A 14,591-nucleotide genomic window follows, 5' to 3' on the forward strand; every position below is an offset into this window, starting at 1 on the left:
CTAAGAAGTATCATATTTTCACTTCTCCACATAGTCCTTATAATATGATTTAGTACATCACTTGATGCTGATTTAAGATACAGGTTTTGTTAATATGAAATTACTTTCAATAACAAAAAGAATTTGTTGAGTGATACGCATATATTCATTCCAACTATATTATTATGGTTAAAGAAAATTATAAATGTTAGATATCTTTTGGAGATACTTCCCTAATTAGTAGTTTACATATGACCATTTATGTAAGAAAAAATGAGTAGACATTTAAGTCTATATGCCTGTGCCTAGGCTCACACATAGTAGGTCTTCAACAAGTATTTGCGGATAAATGAATGGATCGATAATACTGATGCTGACTCCAGGAATCAATCTTTCTCACTGGAATTTTGAGATAAAGTAGGTATAAAAATTTATTGTGATTTATAGTAGTTATCATTATGTAAATCATTCAGTGTTACCCATTTATAATATCTTAATATCTGCTACAACTTACAGATATCTTGGCACATGTTGTATGTACCCACTGGGAGCAGAAATTAATAGGGGATTTATGAAAACTGCCTAAATTAGATCAGGAAAAGATTATAGCCATGTTTACTTTATGCCAGTGAGCATCCCTCAATTGTAAGGAAATAAATTTGTAGAATAATTGCAGATAAAAATCCACATATAAAAGGAAATATAAGAATACTTAATGGGACTTTTATATAATTAATATCTTGATGTTAACACATTTAATAATAATACAGATGTCTTTATTATACATCATTATCTTTCTACAGATAATATTTTATGATATTTCATTATTATTTGTTCAATTAACATTGACAATTTAAGCACTCAATTCATCAGATTCAAAACCAGTGGCTATATGGTTTTTCTTTTGCATATGGAAAGATCACATTTGATTATAGTCCTCATTATGAACATGAGTACCATAGGGCCATTTATGATAAAATCAATTACTGAAGTTTTTGTATTGAGACTTAAAAAAAATCTCTTCAGTCCCATTCAAATAATTTCAGATAACAAAATCACTATAATTTAAGTTTTTACATTATGATATTTTTGGTGTAAGCACTTTTCACATAAGATTTACCAGCTCACAAATTTTTAAGTGCACAGTACTGTATTATTTTTACTAACTATAGCTACAATTTTGTACCACTGATCTTTAGAACTTATTCATCTTATGTAACAGAAACTTTATACACTTTGAACAGCAACTCCGCACTTCCGCCTCCCTTGGTCCCCGACAACCACAATTCATTCTTTGTGTCTATGAATTTGACATTTTAGATGCTTCATAATTAGGTAGTTTTTGAATTTTTTTTGTCTTGCTTATTTTATTTATTTATTTGTTTATTTTCATCATAACAGTATTCATTATTTTTGCACCACACCCTATGTCTTGCTTATTTTAAGTAGCATAATGTTCCCCAGGTTCATCTGTGTTATTTATTATATATGGCAGGATTTTCTTTCTTTTTTTTTTTAAGGGTAACATTTCACTATATGTATATACCACATTTCTTTATTCATTCATCTTTTGATGGACATGTAGATTCTTTTCATAACTTGGCTGTTTTGTGAATAATACTACAGTAAATATCGGAGTGCAGTATCTCTTTGAGAGTCTCAGTTCTTTTGTTTATATACCCAGAAGTGAGATTGGTAGATCTTATGGTAGTTGTAGTTTTAATTATTTGTAGAATTGCTGTAGTGTTCTCTGTAGAATATACATCATTTTATATTTCTACCAACAATGTACAAGTGTTCCAATTCCTCTATGGCATCCTCATTAACACTTTGTTTTGGTTTTGATATAAGCCATTCAAGGAGCTGTGAGGTGATATCTCATTGTGGTTTTGATTTGTATTACCCCCATGATATTGAGGGCATTTCTGTATACCTGTTGTCCATCTTTGTGTCTTCTTTGGAGAAATGTTTATTGGGCTTAAATTGAGTTATTCAATTGCCCATATTTTAATCAAATCATGGAATATTTCATTTTTTAAAGCATTTGAAACATACAATAAAAGCATCCTAGGATAGGTAACATTTTGAAACTTTTTGAAAGCAAGACATTTTTTTTTTTTTTGAAAGCAAGACATTTTTAATATAAGAAGACTTTAGTGCTATCTGGATCAAAGTTTCTTATGTCATTACCTCTCTTCAAATTCTCTTTTTATGTAAGCCTGTGCTTGTGATCAGTAGGGAATGCTTTCAAAAACAAGAAAGCCAAAGGCAGTAATAGCCACTGGTTAATATTCACTGATCATGGCAAAAACTTTATTGTTTGTGAAAGGCTGTTTAGTTAAGGAACTATTTTAAACTAGCTTTGCTCTAGTAATTCTAAAATAGTAGTGCCCAATCACGGAAGTCTTACCATTTCTTCAACCTAAGATAAAGCCAATTTACATAATACAACAGAAATAGATTAGGATTTAGGATATTTAAGACATCTAATCTTAATTTTAAACAACTTGTTTATTTGAGAAGTGAAGAAGTTAGAATATATTTTAATGAAAAAAATGCAAAAAATATGAAGTCATACAAAATGAGCATTATGTATGTCTGGGTTACTCCAGAGTCTTGTTAGTTTGCAGAAAATCTTACAATATCTGTTACACTATAGCATTTTCATCCTATATGTACTTGGTTAACTAGTCTCCCATAGTGGGGTTTGAGGCATATTTGGAGATTAGGACAGTTTTCTTGACTATTTCTTTGGGAAAATTTTTCTGATATTCCAGAAGTAATTAAAATATGATTCAGGTACTTCTTTTTTTAATTAACAAAGGATATGATATTTGGACTGTCATTTTTTTTTATAGAGTTGTCTTAACCTGGGCATGGTTTGGACATGAGGTCATGATTTTCAAATGTAATTATTATGTAGTCTGCTTAGACTCTGTGTCACTTTAGATCAGTCATAGTGGTAAAGCTTAGAACTAAATGTTAGTACTTAATTATTCAGGTAATTTATTTTATTTTTTCTGGGAAGTTCATTTAATTTTCCTATATTTTACACCATTAATACAAAGAGAGTCTTAATGGACTTGCAGTATTTGATGCATCCTATAACATGTATAGAAAGTTTTCTAGATGCTAACATGTGAACACTTAGCTTAGCAAAAATGTACTGTAGTTGTGTGTTGCTTTTCCTCTAAAGAAAATTAGTAACTCATTTGTGATCTCTTTAACAAAAATCAGATAAGTTAAAATAATAAAAATAATGATTTCTTCAAAATGAAATTATATTTTTGAAAGTAATAAGCATGATTATTACGATCATATGATTCATGATGAAGTTTAGCAGCATACAGTTGGGGATAAAAGCATATTACTATTTGAATGAAAAAACAATGTTGGCTTTACTTTTCTCATGTTTTTTAATGGTCCCATTACTTACAACCCCATTTTTATATTAGAAGTAAACTTCCAACACCTGAGTACAATAGTAGCTGTGGAATTTTTGTATAGGAGGGTTTAGGGATTTGCCATAAAGCTTCATTTTCATAGCAGATAGCTACATTGCTTTTAGTTTGGTTTTTGAGGTGGGTGTTCTGAGGTAGAGCTGATGGAGGTTGTGCTGGGCTAAAGCCACTCCTTGGCACTGCTACTTCACACAGTTTCAGGTCCTTTGAACTGTTAAGACCTAGAGGACTACCTTCTGAACAGAGCATAACTAAATATTTTCTTCTAATAAGGCAAATAGTACTAAAAACTGTTATGGAGACAAAGATATTTAAAAAAAAAATACAAGTCTTTGAAGTTTATTAATTATGTGCATGCAAATGGTGCTGTTGTTGTGATGAAGTTCTAGAACCTAGGTGAAGTTCGGTGGGCTGAGGTCCGGAGCCGATGACCAAGAAAGAATTCTTGAGACATCTTTGGTGCAAAATGGTGGTTTATTAAAGCACAGGGACAGGACCCGTGGGCAGGAAGAGCTGCTGCAGGGGTTGTGAGGGTAGGCATGTTATATACCCTGTGGTTGGGGGAAGGTGAGGGGAAGGAAGGTTTCAATGGAGTTTTCATATGCTAAAGAGGGCCTACAAGGTTCCAGGATGTCCCAGGCCTACCTGAGGCCTTGCCCTTGCAGCTGGATCAATGTTGTCTTTAGTCCAATCATTAACATTAAGATAGTTGGGAGACTTTTTGGAGGTGTGTCACAATCTCTTTGTTAGTGAGATTTCAGACATTTGTAAGCCAAGGGAGACTCCTGTCTAGCAGGATTGTGAGCTCTGCAAGTTAACTATTTGCTTATTGTTCATGGCAGTCAGGGCTGCCTGAGGGATGCTACACATATGACTGAGGGGGAGCGGATGGAGAGGGGGTTGCAAGGTGCCAGCTTTTGCTTTGTCTTCAGCCAGTCTTGTGCTCCCTCATCAGTTGTGCAACTTGCAAATGGTTCCTATTTATTCATCAAAGCAACTCAGTAGGAATTTTTATATGACAACCTGTTTAGCAGTTAAAGTTACTTTACATACTTTAAAGCAGTTCCACTGAATTAAAGACATTCTAAATTTTAGCATATTTTAGGATAAATGCATAACTGCTTTTGTCCTCAATTAATACAAATTAGGGAGAGTTTACTATATATTTAAATCCAGTACTACTGTAGATACCTGGTAAAGGAGTCGTGAATGGTGCACATTAGGTAAGAAACTGCAATTGATTTTTGGTACTATTTGGCTTATCTTTTCTGCTTAAGTGCTGAAATTTAATTTGTAGAGTAACCTCTAAATTGGTCTACATTATTATATTTATCCTCTTTAAACTAATGAAATAAACACATTTACTGATTTTTGGCATAAGGTTTATTAACGTAGTTAATATGCCTTACTGATTGATTTCACGTGATTGGATTATTACCATTATTGTTTTTGAATAAACGTTTTTCCTTTAGTTCAAAAGAATGTAGAAGCTTCAGAAGAAAAGAAGATCCTTCCTGCAAAGAAGAAAGTGAAAGAATTGAGAATTTTGGATCCCAAAACAGCCCAGAATCTGTGTATGTGATATTTTCTGTATAAGGGGTGGTGGTGAAGGTGGTGATGAGGTGGTGATGAATATTTTTACACAAAGTGGTAACTAATTTGAACAAGTATATTTAGCATCTACTAGAAACAAAATTGTGTGTAAACATGATTTTGTCATTCTGCCAGAATGGAAACCATCATAATTTAGTCTTCCTCAGGAGAGATGAAACATGAATAATAAAGCTTTTGAAAATACTGATAATTAAGCACTGTTAGAAGACAGAGTAAGACATTAGGTTCACTCACAGAGTTCAAGAATGTCATTTTCCCCTTTTCCACCTAGACCTGGGTATATTTACTGATCACACTGGGAAAATTCTTTTATTGCTCTTCCTTTATAGTTGATCTGATTGTGATGTTAGAGAGTTAAATTGTTAACCACTGCACTTAAAAACTGTTCGGTGAACTGAGGGAGGAACTAAGATGGCAAAGGAGTGGGGGTCCCAAAGCTTGTCACGGCTTTTGAACACAGCTAGGTAATTATCATTCATTCTAAATGCTCAAGAAAATAATTGGAGGTCTGAGAGAACAAAAATTGCAAGTCAATAATTAGAAAAGCTGCTACCTTTTAGAAGGAATTCCAGAACATGAAGGAAGAGAAAAGGGGACAGAAGGTTTATTTGTTTCAATTATAACTAAAAACATCCTAGCCTAGGGAACACAGACATCAAACTCCGAGAAGCAAAAGATTTCCTATTAAATCTAACAAAAGCTGACCATTGCCAAGGCATGTAATCGTCAAGTTCACAAAACACATAAAAAAGTTTCCCGAGAGCAGTAAAGGAAAAAAAAAAAAAAGCCCTTAAACTACAGAGGAAAACAGATCGCATTCGCAGCAGATCTGTCCACAGAAACATGGCAGATCAGAAGAGAGTGGCAGGCTATATTCAATGTGATGAATGGGAAAACTATGCAAACAGAAATTCTTTTTTTTTTTTTTTTAAAGATTTTATTTATTTATTTGACAGAGAGAAACCACAAGTAGATGGAGAGACAGGCAGAGAGAGAGAGGGAAGCAGGCTCCCTGCTGAGTAGAGAGCCCGATGTGGGGCTCGATCCCAGGACCCTGGGATCACGACCCAAGCCGAAGGCAGCGGCTTAACCCACTGAGCCACCCAGGCGCCCCAGACAGAAATTCTTTATCCAGCAAAGCTATCATTCAGAACAGGAGAGATTAAAGATTTTCCCAGACAAACAAAAACTAAAGGAGTTCATGGCCAGTAAACCAGCCCTGCAAGAAATCTTAGAGGGGAATCTTGGAGTAGAGGGGGGAAAAAAGGGCAACAAATACTAGAAAGGAACATAGAGCATCCCCAGAAACATGAAATCTACAGGTAACATAGTGGCACATATTAGTATCTTTTAGTAATCACTCTGAAAGTAAATGGACTAAATGCTTCAATCAAAAGACAGCATATCAGAATGGATTTTTAAAAAAGCAAGATCTATCTATATACTCCCTCCAAGGGACTCATTTTAGACCTAAAGACACCTGCAATTGAAAGTAAGGGGATGGACAGACATCTATCATGCTAATGGATGTCAAAAGAAAGCTGGAGTAGCCATACATAATCAAAGAAACTAGATATTTAAGGAAAGACTGTAACGAGAGATGAAGAAGGGCATTATATCATAAAAAAGGATTCTACCATCACGAAGATCTAGCAATTATAAATATTTATACCCCCAAATTGGGAGCACCCAAATACATAAATCAGTTAATAATAAGCATAAAGAAACTCATTGATAATAATACAGTAATAGTGGGCAACTTTAACACCCCACTTAGAGCAATGGGCAGATCAGATCATCTAAGCAGAAAATCAGTAAGGAAACAATGTCTTTGAATGACACACTGGACCAGATGGACTTCACAGATACATTCACATTTCATCCTAAAGCAAAAGAATACACACTCTTTTTCAGTCTACATGGAACAATCTCCAGAATAGATGCATCCTGGGTCAGAAATGAGGCCTCAAGAAGTGCAAAAAGTTTGAGGTCATACCATGCATATTTTCAGACCACAACCCTATGAAACTTGAAGTCAATCACAAGAAAAAATTCAGAAAGACCACAAATACATGGAGGTTAAAGAACATCCTACTAAAGAATGAATAGGTTAACTAGGAAATTAAAGAAGAAATTAAAAAAAAAAATTACATGGAAACAAATGAAAATGAAAATATGACACTACAAAAACTTTGGCAGGCAGCAAAGGCAGTCCTAAGAAGGAAATACATTGTAATACAAATCTACCTCAAGAAAAAGAAAAGTCTCAAACATACCCTAACCTTACACCTGAAGCTGTTAAAAACAGAACAGGAAATAAAGCCTAAATCCAGCAGAATAAGGGAAATTATTAATAAATATTGTAAGTGAAATCAGTGATACAGAAAAAAAAAAAACACAAAAACCAATAGGACAGATCAATGATACTAAGCACTCCTACTTGGAAAGACCCAATAAAACTAGCCAGACATATCAGAGAGAGGGGGAGAGAGGGAGGAAGGAAGGGAGGGAGAGAGAGAGAGAGAGAGAGAGAGAGAGAAACCAAACAGATAAAATACCAAATGACCCAGAGAGCTCAGAGACAAAAACATAGACATACAAACAATTATAAGGCAATACTATGAAAAATTACATGCCAACAAACTGGGCAGTCTTAAAGAAATGCAGAAACTCATAGAAACTTACAGACTACCAGAACTGAAACAGGAAGAAATAGAAAACTTGAACAGACACTTAACTAGCAATGAAATTGAATCAGTAATCAAAAATCTCCCAAGAAACAGGAATCCTGGGCCAGAACTTCTGGACTTCTTCCAGACATTTAAGGAAGAGTTAATACTATTCTTAAACTGTTTCAAAAAATAGAAATGGAAGGAAAACTTTGAAAGTCGTTGTAAAAAGTCAGCATGACCTTGATTCCAGGACTGGACAAAGACTGTACTTAAAAGGAAAATCTCAGGCCAATATCTCTGATGAATATGGATGCAAAAATTCTCAATAAAATACAAGCTAATTTAATTCAGTAGTACATTAAAAGAATTATTCAACATGATCAAGTGGGATTTACTCATGGGCTGCAGGGATATTTCAATATTTGTGAATTAATCACTGTGATACACCACACTATTGAAAGAAAGGATATGGACCACTGATCTCAATAGATGCAGAAAAAGCATTTGACAAAATATGCCATCCTTTATTGATTAAAAACCATCAACAAAGTAAGGATGGGTGGAAAATGTCTCAATATCATAAAGGCCATATACAAAGACCAACAGGTGATAACATCCTCAATGGGTAAAAGCAGAGCTTTTCCTCTATGGTCAGGAACAAGACAAGGTTGTCTACTCTCACCATTACCGTTTAACATAGTACTAGAAGTCTTAGCCTCAGTAATCAGACAACAGAAAGAAATAAAAAGCATCAAAATTGGCAAGGAAGAAGTCAAGCTTTCACTATTTTCAGATAACATGATACTCTATGTAGAAAACCTGAAAGACTCCACCAGAAATTGCTAGAAGTAATACATGAATTCAGCAGAGTTCCAGGATTTAAGATGAACTTGGAGAAATCCACTGCATTCCTATCCACCAATGATGAAGCAGCAGAAAAGTAACTAAGGAACCAATCCTATTTGCAATTGCACCAAAAACCATGATACCTAGGAATAAACTAACTAAAGAAGTAAAAGATTTGTACTCTGAAAACTATAGAACGGTTATGAAAGAAATTGAAGAGGACACAAAGAAATGGAAAAGCATTCAATGCTCATGGATTGGGAGGACAAACATTGTTAAAATATATATACTACCCAAAGCAATCTACTTTCATGCAAGCCCTATCAAAATACCAGTATCATTTTTCACAAACCATCCTAATATTTGTATGGAAGCACAAAGGACCCTGAATAGGCAAAGCAATATTGAAAAAGAAAAACAAAACTGGAGGCAACATGATTTCAGATTTCAAGTTACATAACAAAGATGTAGTGGTCAGTATGGTACTGGCACAAAATTACCCACATAGATAAATGGATTAGAATAGAAAACCAAGAAATGGACCCACAAGTATATGGTCACTGCATCTTTGAGAAAGCAGGAACAAATGTCCGATGGAGAAAAGACAGTCTCTTCAACAAATGGTGTTGGGAAAACTAGCCCAAGATCCAGCTTTTGTATCCCAAATGAGAGAAAGTATACATTTGAAGAGGTACGCGCAACCTGGTGTTTGTAGCAACATTATCAACAATAGCCAGATTAAGGAGAGAGCCAAGATGTCTATTGACTGATGAATGGATAAAGATTATATGTGTATGTGTGTGTGTGTGTGTGTTTATATAATGGGATATTAACCAGCCATCAAAAAGAATGAAATCTTACCAATTATGTGAATGCAGCTTATATGTATTATGTTAAGTGAAATAAGTCAATCAGAGAAAAACAAATTCCATATAATTTTAGTCATATGTGGAATTTAAGAAAGAAAACAGATGAACATATGGGAAGTGGAATAAGAAAAAAAAGGAGAGAGGGAAACAAAGTAGAAGAGACTGAAGGGTACAGAACAAACTGAGGGTTGATGGAGGGAGGAGGGTGGGACATTGGTTAGACATTTGATGGGTATTAAAGGGCACTCATTGTAATAAGCACTGGGTATTGTATGTAAGTGATGAATTATTGAATTCTGGTACTGAAACCAGTATTGTATTTCATGTTAACTAAATGTAAATAAAAGTTAAAGTGTTTAGTGAACCTTAAAGCCTTTAACAAATCAGTCAGCCATTAAATACGTTTTTGCTAAAGCAGCTGGACAGTTAAACCCATCTTTTTAAAAGATTTTTATTTATTTATTTGACAGACAGAGATCACAAGTAGGCAGAGAGGCAGGCAGAAAGAGAAAGAGAGAGGGAAGCAGGCTCCCTGCTGAGCAGCGGGCCCTATGTGGAACTCCATCCCAGGACCCTGAGATGATGACCTGAGCCGAAGGCAGCGGCTTAACCCACTGAGCCACCCAGGTGCCCTAAACCCATCTTTATTTAACTAGACCTTAGATTTTATTTTGGCATATTCTCCCCCTCTATTGAATTCAGCATTTTTTTATCCACTATGTGTAGACTGTGTTTATATTCTGGGGATACTCAAATACTATGCATGAGAAATTACATCACATCAAGCATTTGTAATTATGTAAGGAAATACCATGGGAGTTTATTTTGATAAGATCCCTTTGTTAAGAGATCACATTAAAATAAACAAATCATCATTCTCCTGTGAGTTGGAATGTTGCTGACAGAAGTCTTCTAATAGTTGTGAATGTGTACATTGCATAACAGAGTACATTTTCTTTATAAAGTGAAGACTCAGTAATTAAAAAAAAAACAGTGTGATCTTAATTGCTAGTTGATATCTGTCAACATTATTTCGATTATAGAGCTCTCACTTGGTGTTTATGTCTAGGTAATCATTTGCCTAGACAGTGAGGATTGGTTTTTCCTTTAAGCTCTAGTGAAATCATAGAGACCTTTAGATGAAAAAAAAAAATCAGAGGAATATATTCATGTTCTGGATATAAGAATATAAATGTTCATTAAAATGTGTGTTTTGTGGAAGTTAAAGTGGAATGTGTTGTTAAAAAATACTTTCTGAATTAGTGTAAGCTTTTGTCAGTGTAAACTGCTGACTTACTTCAGTATGACATAATATATATCCATTCGAGAAAAAATTGAGAAGGAAAATTATGAAAATATAGAGCTACTAATACTATACCTCATGATATTCAGCAGGAATTCTGATAACACTGACAACACTCTTTTTCTTATGTGGGAGAATTGCAAAGTAGATTGATATGATTTTTTTTTTTGTATTTGCTGACTTTACTGTCATTCCTGAGAAGTTCTGTGTTGTATGCATGTGACAATAGCCATATTAAATTCGATGTTGAATTAAAAGGCCACCTTGAAATAAAATCTCTCATTAGTCGTGTTGTATCAGCTTGATCTAAAATTCATAAGCATGTAGTCATCAGCATTATTAATAGGGGTTTTAATTTAGATATAAATATGTATAACCTGTAAATATCAGAGGTTGAAATAATAGGCCAGTTTGCCTAGATGAGTAGTGTAGCCAGTCTATCAAACGGAAACTACATTTGTTTGTTTCTAACTGTAAAATAATATTGGTGACAAATTTCATACTTTGATTCTATGAAAATGAGAATAAGGTATTTCTAAAGGCTCTAAAATTTTGATACTATTCTATTTTTAATAAAATCTACTTTTATTTAAGCTATTTTCCTAGGATCATATCGTATGCCATATGAAGATATAAAAAATATTATTCTGGAGGTTAATGAAGACATGCTGAATGAAGCCTTAATTCAGGTAACTTGCATATTTTCCTTTTAAAATTCATTTTCTCAGGTATTTCTGGTTTGTTATTTTCTCAATGCAGTTGTGGGAAAATGTTCTTCTTATGTTTCGGTAATAGAATCAGGAGTATCTAGCTTTGTTACCCATAAGAGTATTCAACATAGAAGATCTGCGTTTTTGGTTTGTTTCTGCCTATCTTTCAGTGTACATAAAATTGCATGTCACAACAATTCTGTTAAGTAAATATTATTACTACAATTTTATGAAGGTAATAGGAAGGTCAAAAGGTTAAATACCTTGCTGATGACCAATTGGTAGGTGTTAAACTTATTCTTTATTAGGCACATAACATGACTAAGAATTGTGTCAAGCCCTTTTATGTATTTTATCTTATTGTATCCTGTTAACAATCCTATGAGGTACATACTATTGTCCTAATGTTACAGAAAAGAAAACTGAGATTTAAGGAGATTGCCCAGTATCACGTAGATCATTCGTGGCAGAGTAGCAGAGCTGGAATTTGGAACAAGATCTCTCATAGTTCCAAATCTATTGCTTTTTCTGTTCTGTTCCATTATCCTGCCTTCCATGAGCCAGTTATTTAGCTTGCTAAATGTCTATTGCCACGTCTGAGAATACAAATGTATTAAACCAAATGATGTGCTCTGTAGAATAAAGCACTATACAAGATCTAACATATTATTACAATTCTTGATATGGCTATTCCTGTCTAGTTTAATTTCTGGAAGGAAGAACTGTTAGGATTTTACTTATAAAGGCATGGTCATTGTAGGGTTTTTTGGTTTTTGTTTTTAAGCCATAAAGGTTGCTTTGATTTTAAAGACAGTAGTTTATGCTGTGAGAATTTTACCATATTGCCCTTAGACTGTCTGAATTTCAGAGTATCAGTGTCTGTCAAGTGTCTTTCATTTGAGCAGGCCATGTCTATATGGAAGTTCCTCCAGTTTGTAATGTAAGCTTGCATTACAGATTACCTCATGTAAATGTTTTAAATGTAGATATTATAATATAAATTTAGATAAATAGAATTTTATTTCTAGGGCTAAGGTTTAATGGGTTTATGTAGGCTCTTTATTATCATGACATATTTATGTTAATCTCAATAAGAGTTACACTTTAATCTCAATCAGAGTTACACTTTGATAAATCTCTCTGTGGAAAAGTTTTTTAAAAAAGTATTTTTCTGTCCAACTAGCAAGTTCACATTTCTCTGAGCAGAGATGGAGAGCTGATCATATTTGTTCTGCCTAAGTCCCATGATTCTTTGCACAAATAGTCAGAATGAGTGAGGAATGAAGCCTAAATGAGGTTTAGTTTTCTCTCTTTTTTCACTGGACAGTTTAATTTTAAGATCCAAAGAGACAAAGAAATTTCTGACTCCAAACCTTTTTAGTCTTTTCTCTGTAATTAAATTATAGTAAAATAGAATCATATTTTTGAATAATTAATCAGTTTAGCCATTTATTTTACCAGTGAAAACTATATAGCTTTTCCTTCATATACTTTGGTAAAGAAAAAAAAATGCATTTAGAATGCTGCTGTGGTCTTTATTTGGCAGTAACATTCAAAACATTTTTTAAGTAATATTTTCAACTCTTCAGGGAATGTAAGAACCAGAGAAAGATTCTCACTTATGAATATCCTTCTAATATGCAACAAGCTTTTAAAATATATAGAGAGACATTTATTATGTGGGATTCTTTTTCTGTTTCACTTTATTATGTAGCATAAACGATACCTATTTGTTTCTCTTTAAATTGGGTAAGCCTGGTCCAGTTTGGAGGAATGGATTGCTTTCAATTTGGAGATGACAATAAATTATGTATAAATTTTGAATTTGCTCATTTAATTATACCCACTATGCAGTGAAAGCAACTGTTTTTGAAATTATAGTATTATTTAGGAAGACGAGTGATGGAGAATCATAAAGTATAGCTCTTGCCAAGGCTCCTTTAGTGCATGTTATACCAGATGCATCCATGTAATTCCTGTTTGCTGTGAATTGGGTTGAACTGGGCTTGTATCATCTTTTCCTTTTTTTCTAGACTTTCTTTCACTTTTCTAAGCCTTTATCTCTTTCTTTTTTTTCCCCACATATTCATGGTTTTACCCCTTGCATCCTTTGCCCCACAAATTTTGTGCCTTCTTTTTGTTGAAAGCATACCACTGAGGACTTTTTTTCAAGCCAGATTGCTTTTCATCTCAATGCCAGACTCTCTGAAATTTCCTCTCATTCCTTACCTTGCTCAGTCAAAAATCATTTCTTTCATTCTGCTTGTAGGAGAAAACAACTTAACATGTAATTTAATAGTAGTATATGTGATTAGAATTATGCCACTTTGATATAAGCACAGATGATACGTAACTCAGTGTGAGTTATTGAAGTTAGTAGGATGTTTATCCAGAAATATCAAACATCTGAATATCTTTTGGTAAGAAGGAAGGTCCTAGATTGAAACAGTTACTCAGTTTGCCAGAACGCAAAGGTGACTGCTTTTCGGAGGCAAGAGAAAAGACTAAAATCGCTACTGCTTTTTTTTCCCCTCCCATCCCAGAAACATTTGCTTCAGTGATGCAAAAGTAACACCAGTTTGTCATTCATAGGAGTTGTTTATAATTTATTTCTAATTACCATGTAGCACATTGATAATGCGTAGCATTAAATATGTATCATCAGATTAACTTTGTTGTAAGTTCTATTTGATTACAATGCTAAATTCTATCCATGTATAATCATAGTATATTGCTCACAGGAGATGTTTGTCTCCTCATAACAACAAACACAACAAAAAACAATTAAGGACACACTGCTTCCCACAGAGTTAACACTAGTATTATCTCTCCAGTATAGGTCAATAGGCTCTTTCCAACCAGACAACTAATATATTTTAGTTATTTAGCAGGATGAATATCTTATTTAAAAAACTCTATCTATCTATCTATCTATCTAGTTTAATCAGCCAGAACAAGCCCAAATATCAGGTTATTAATAAGAATACCAATGTTTTCCTTATTTCAAAATATATAAATTTAAGCTAGAAACTGATTTCATTGTGTGGAAGATGTTGAGATGTCCTAAAATCCAGGAACTCATGGAAACATTTAAAAATGTATACCATATTCTGAGCTTGTTGAGGAGCTTTTAATAT

At 33.7% G+C, this 14,591-nt stretch overlaps 1 protein-coding gene across 9 annotated transcripts in view; it reads left to right on the forward strand.

Moving 5' to 3' along the window:
- The window catches only part of DIAPH2 (diaphanous related formin 2), a 1,001,991-nt gene that overhangs the window by 441,426 nt on the left and 545,974 nt on the right, over nt 1-14,591 (forward strand). For all 9 annotated transcript variants that reach the window (XM_059156886.1, XM_059156884.1, XM_059156888.1 and 6 more), the window contains 2 exons: nt 4,913-5,014; nt 11,339-11,433. In XM_059156886.1, coding sequence (XP_059012869.1) covers nt 4,913-5,014; nt 11,339-11,433 — 197 coding nt within the window. The remainder of the gene's footprint in view (nt 1-4,912; nt 5,015-11,338; nt 11,434-14,591) is intronic.

The sequence above is a fragment of the Mustela lutreola genome, chromosome X, assembly GCF_030435805.1.
Source record: "Mustela lutreola isolate mMusLut2 chromosome X, mMusLut2.pri, whole genome shotgun sequence".
Taxonomy (NCBI): domain Eukaryota; kingdom Metazoa; phylum Chordata; class Mammalia; order Carnivora; family Mustelidae; genus Mustela; species Mustela lutreola.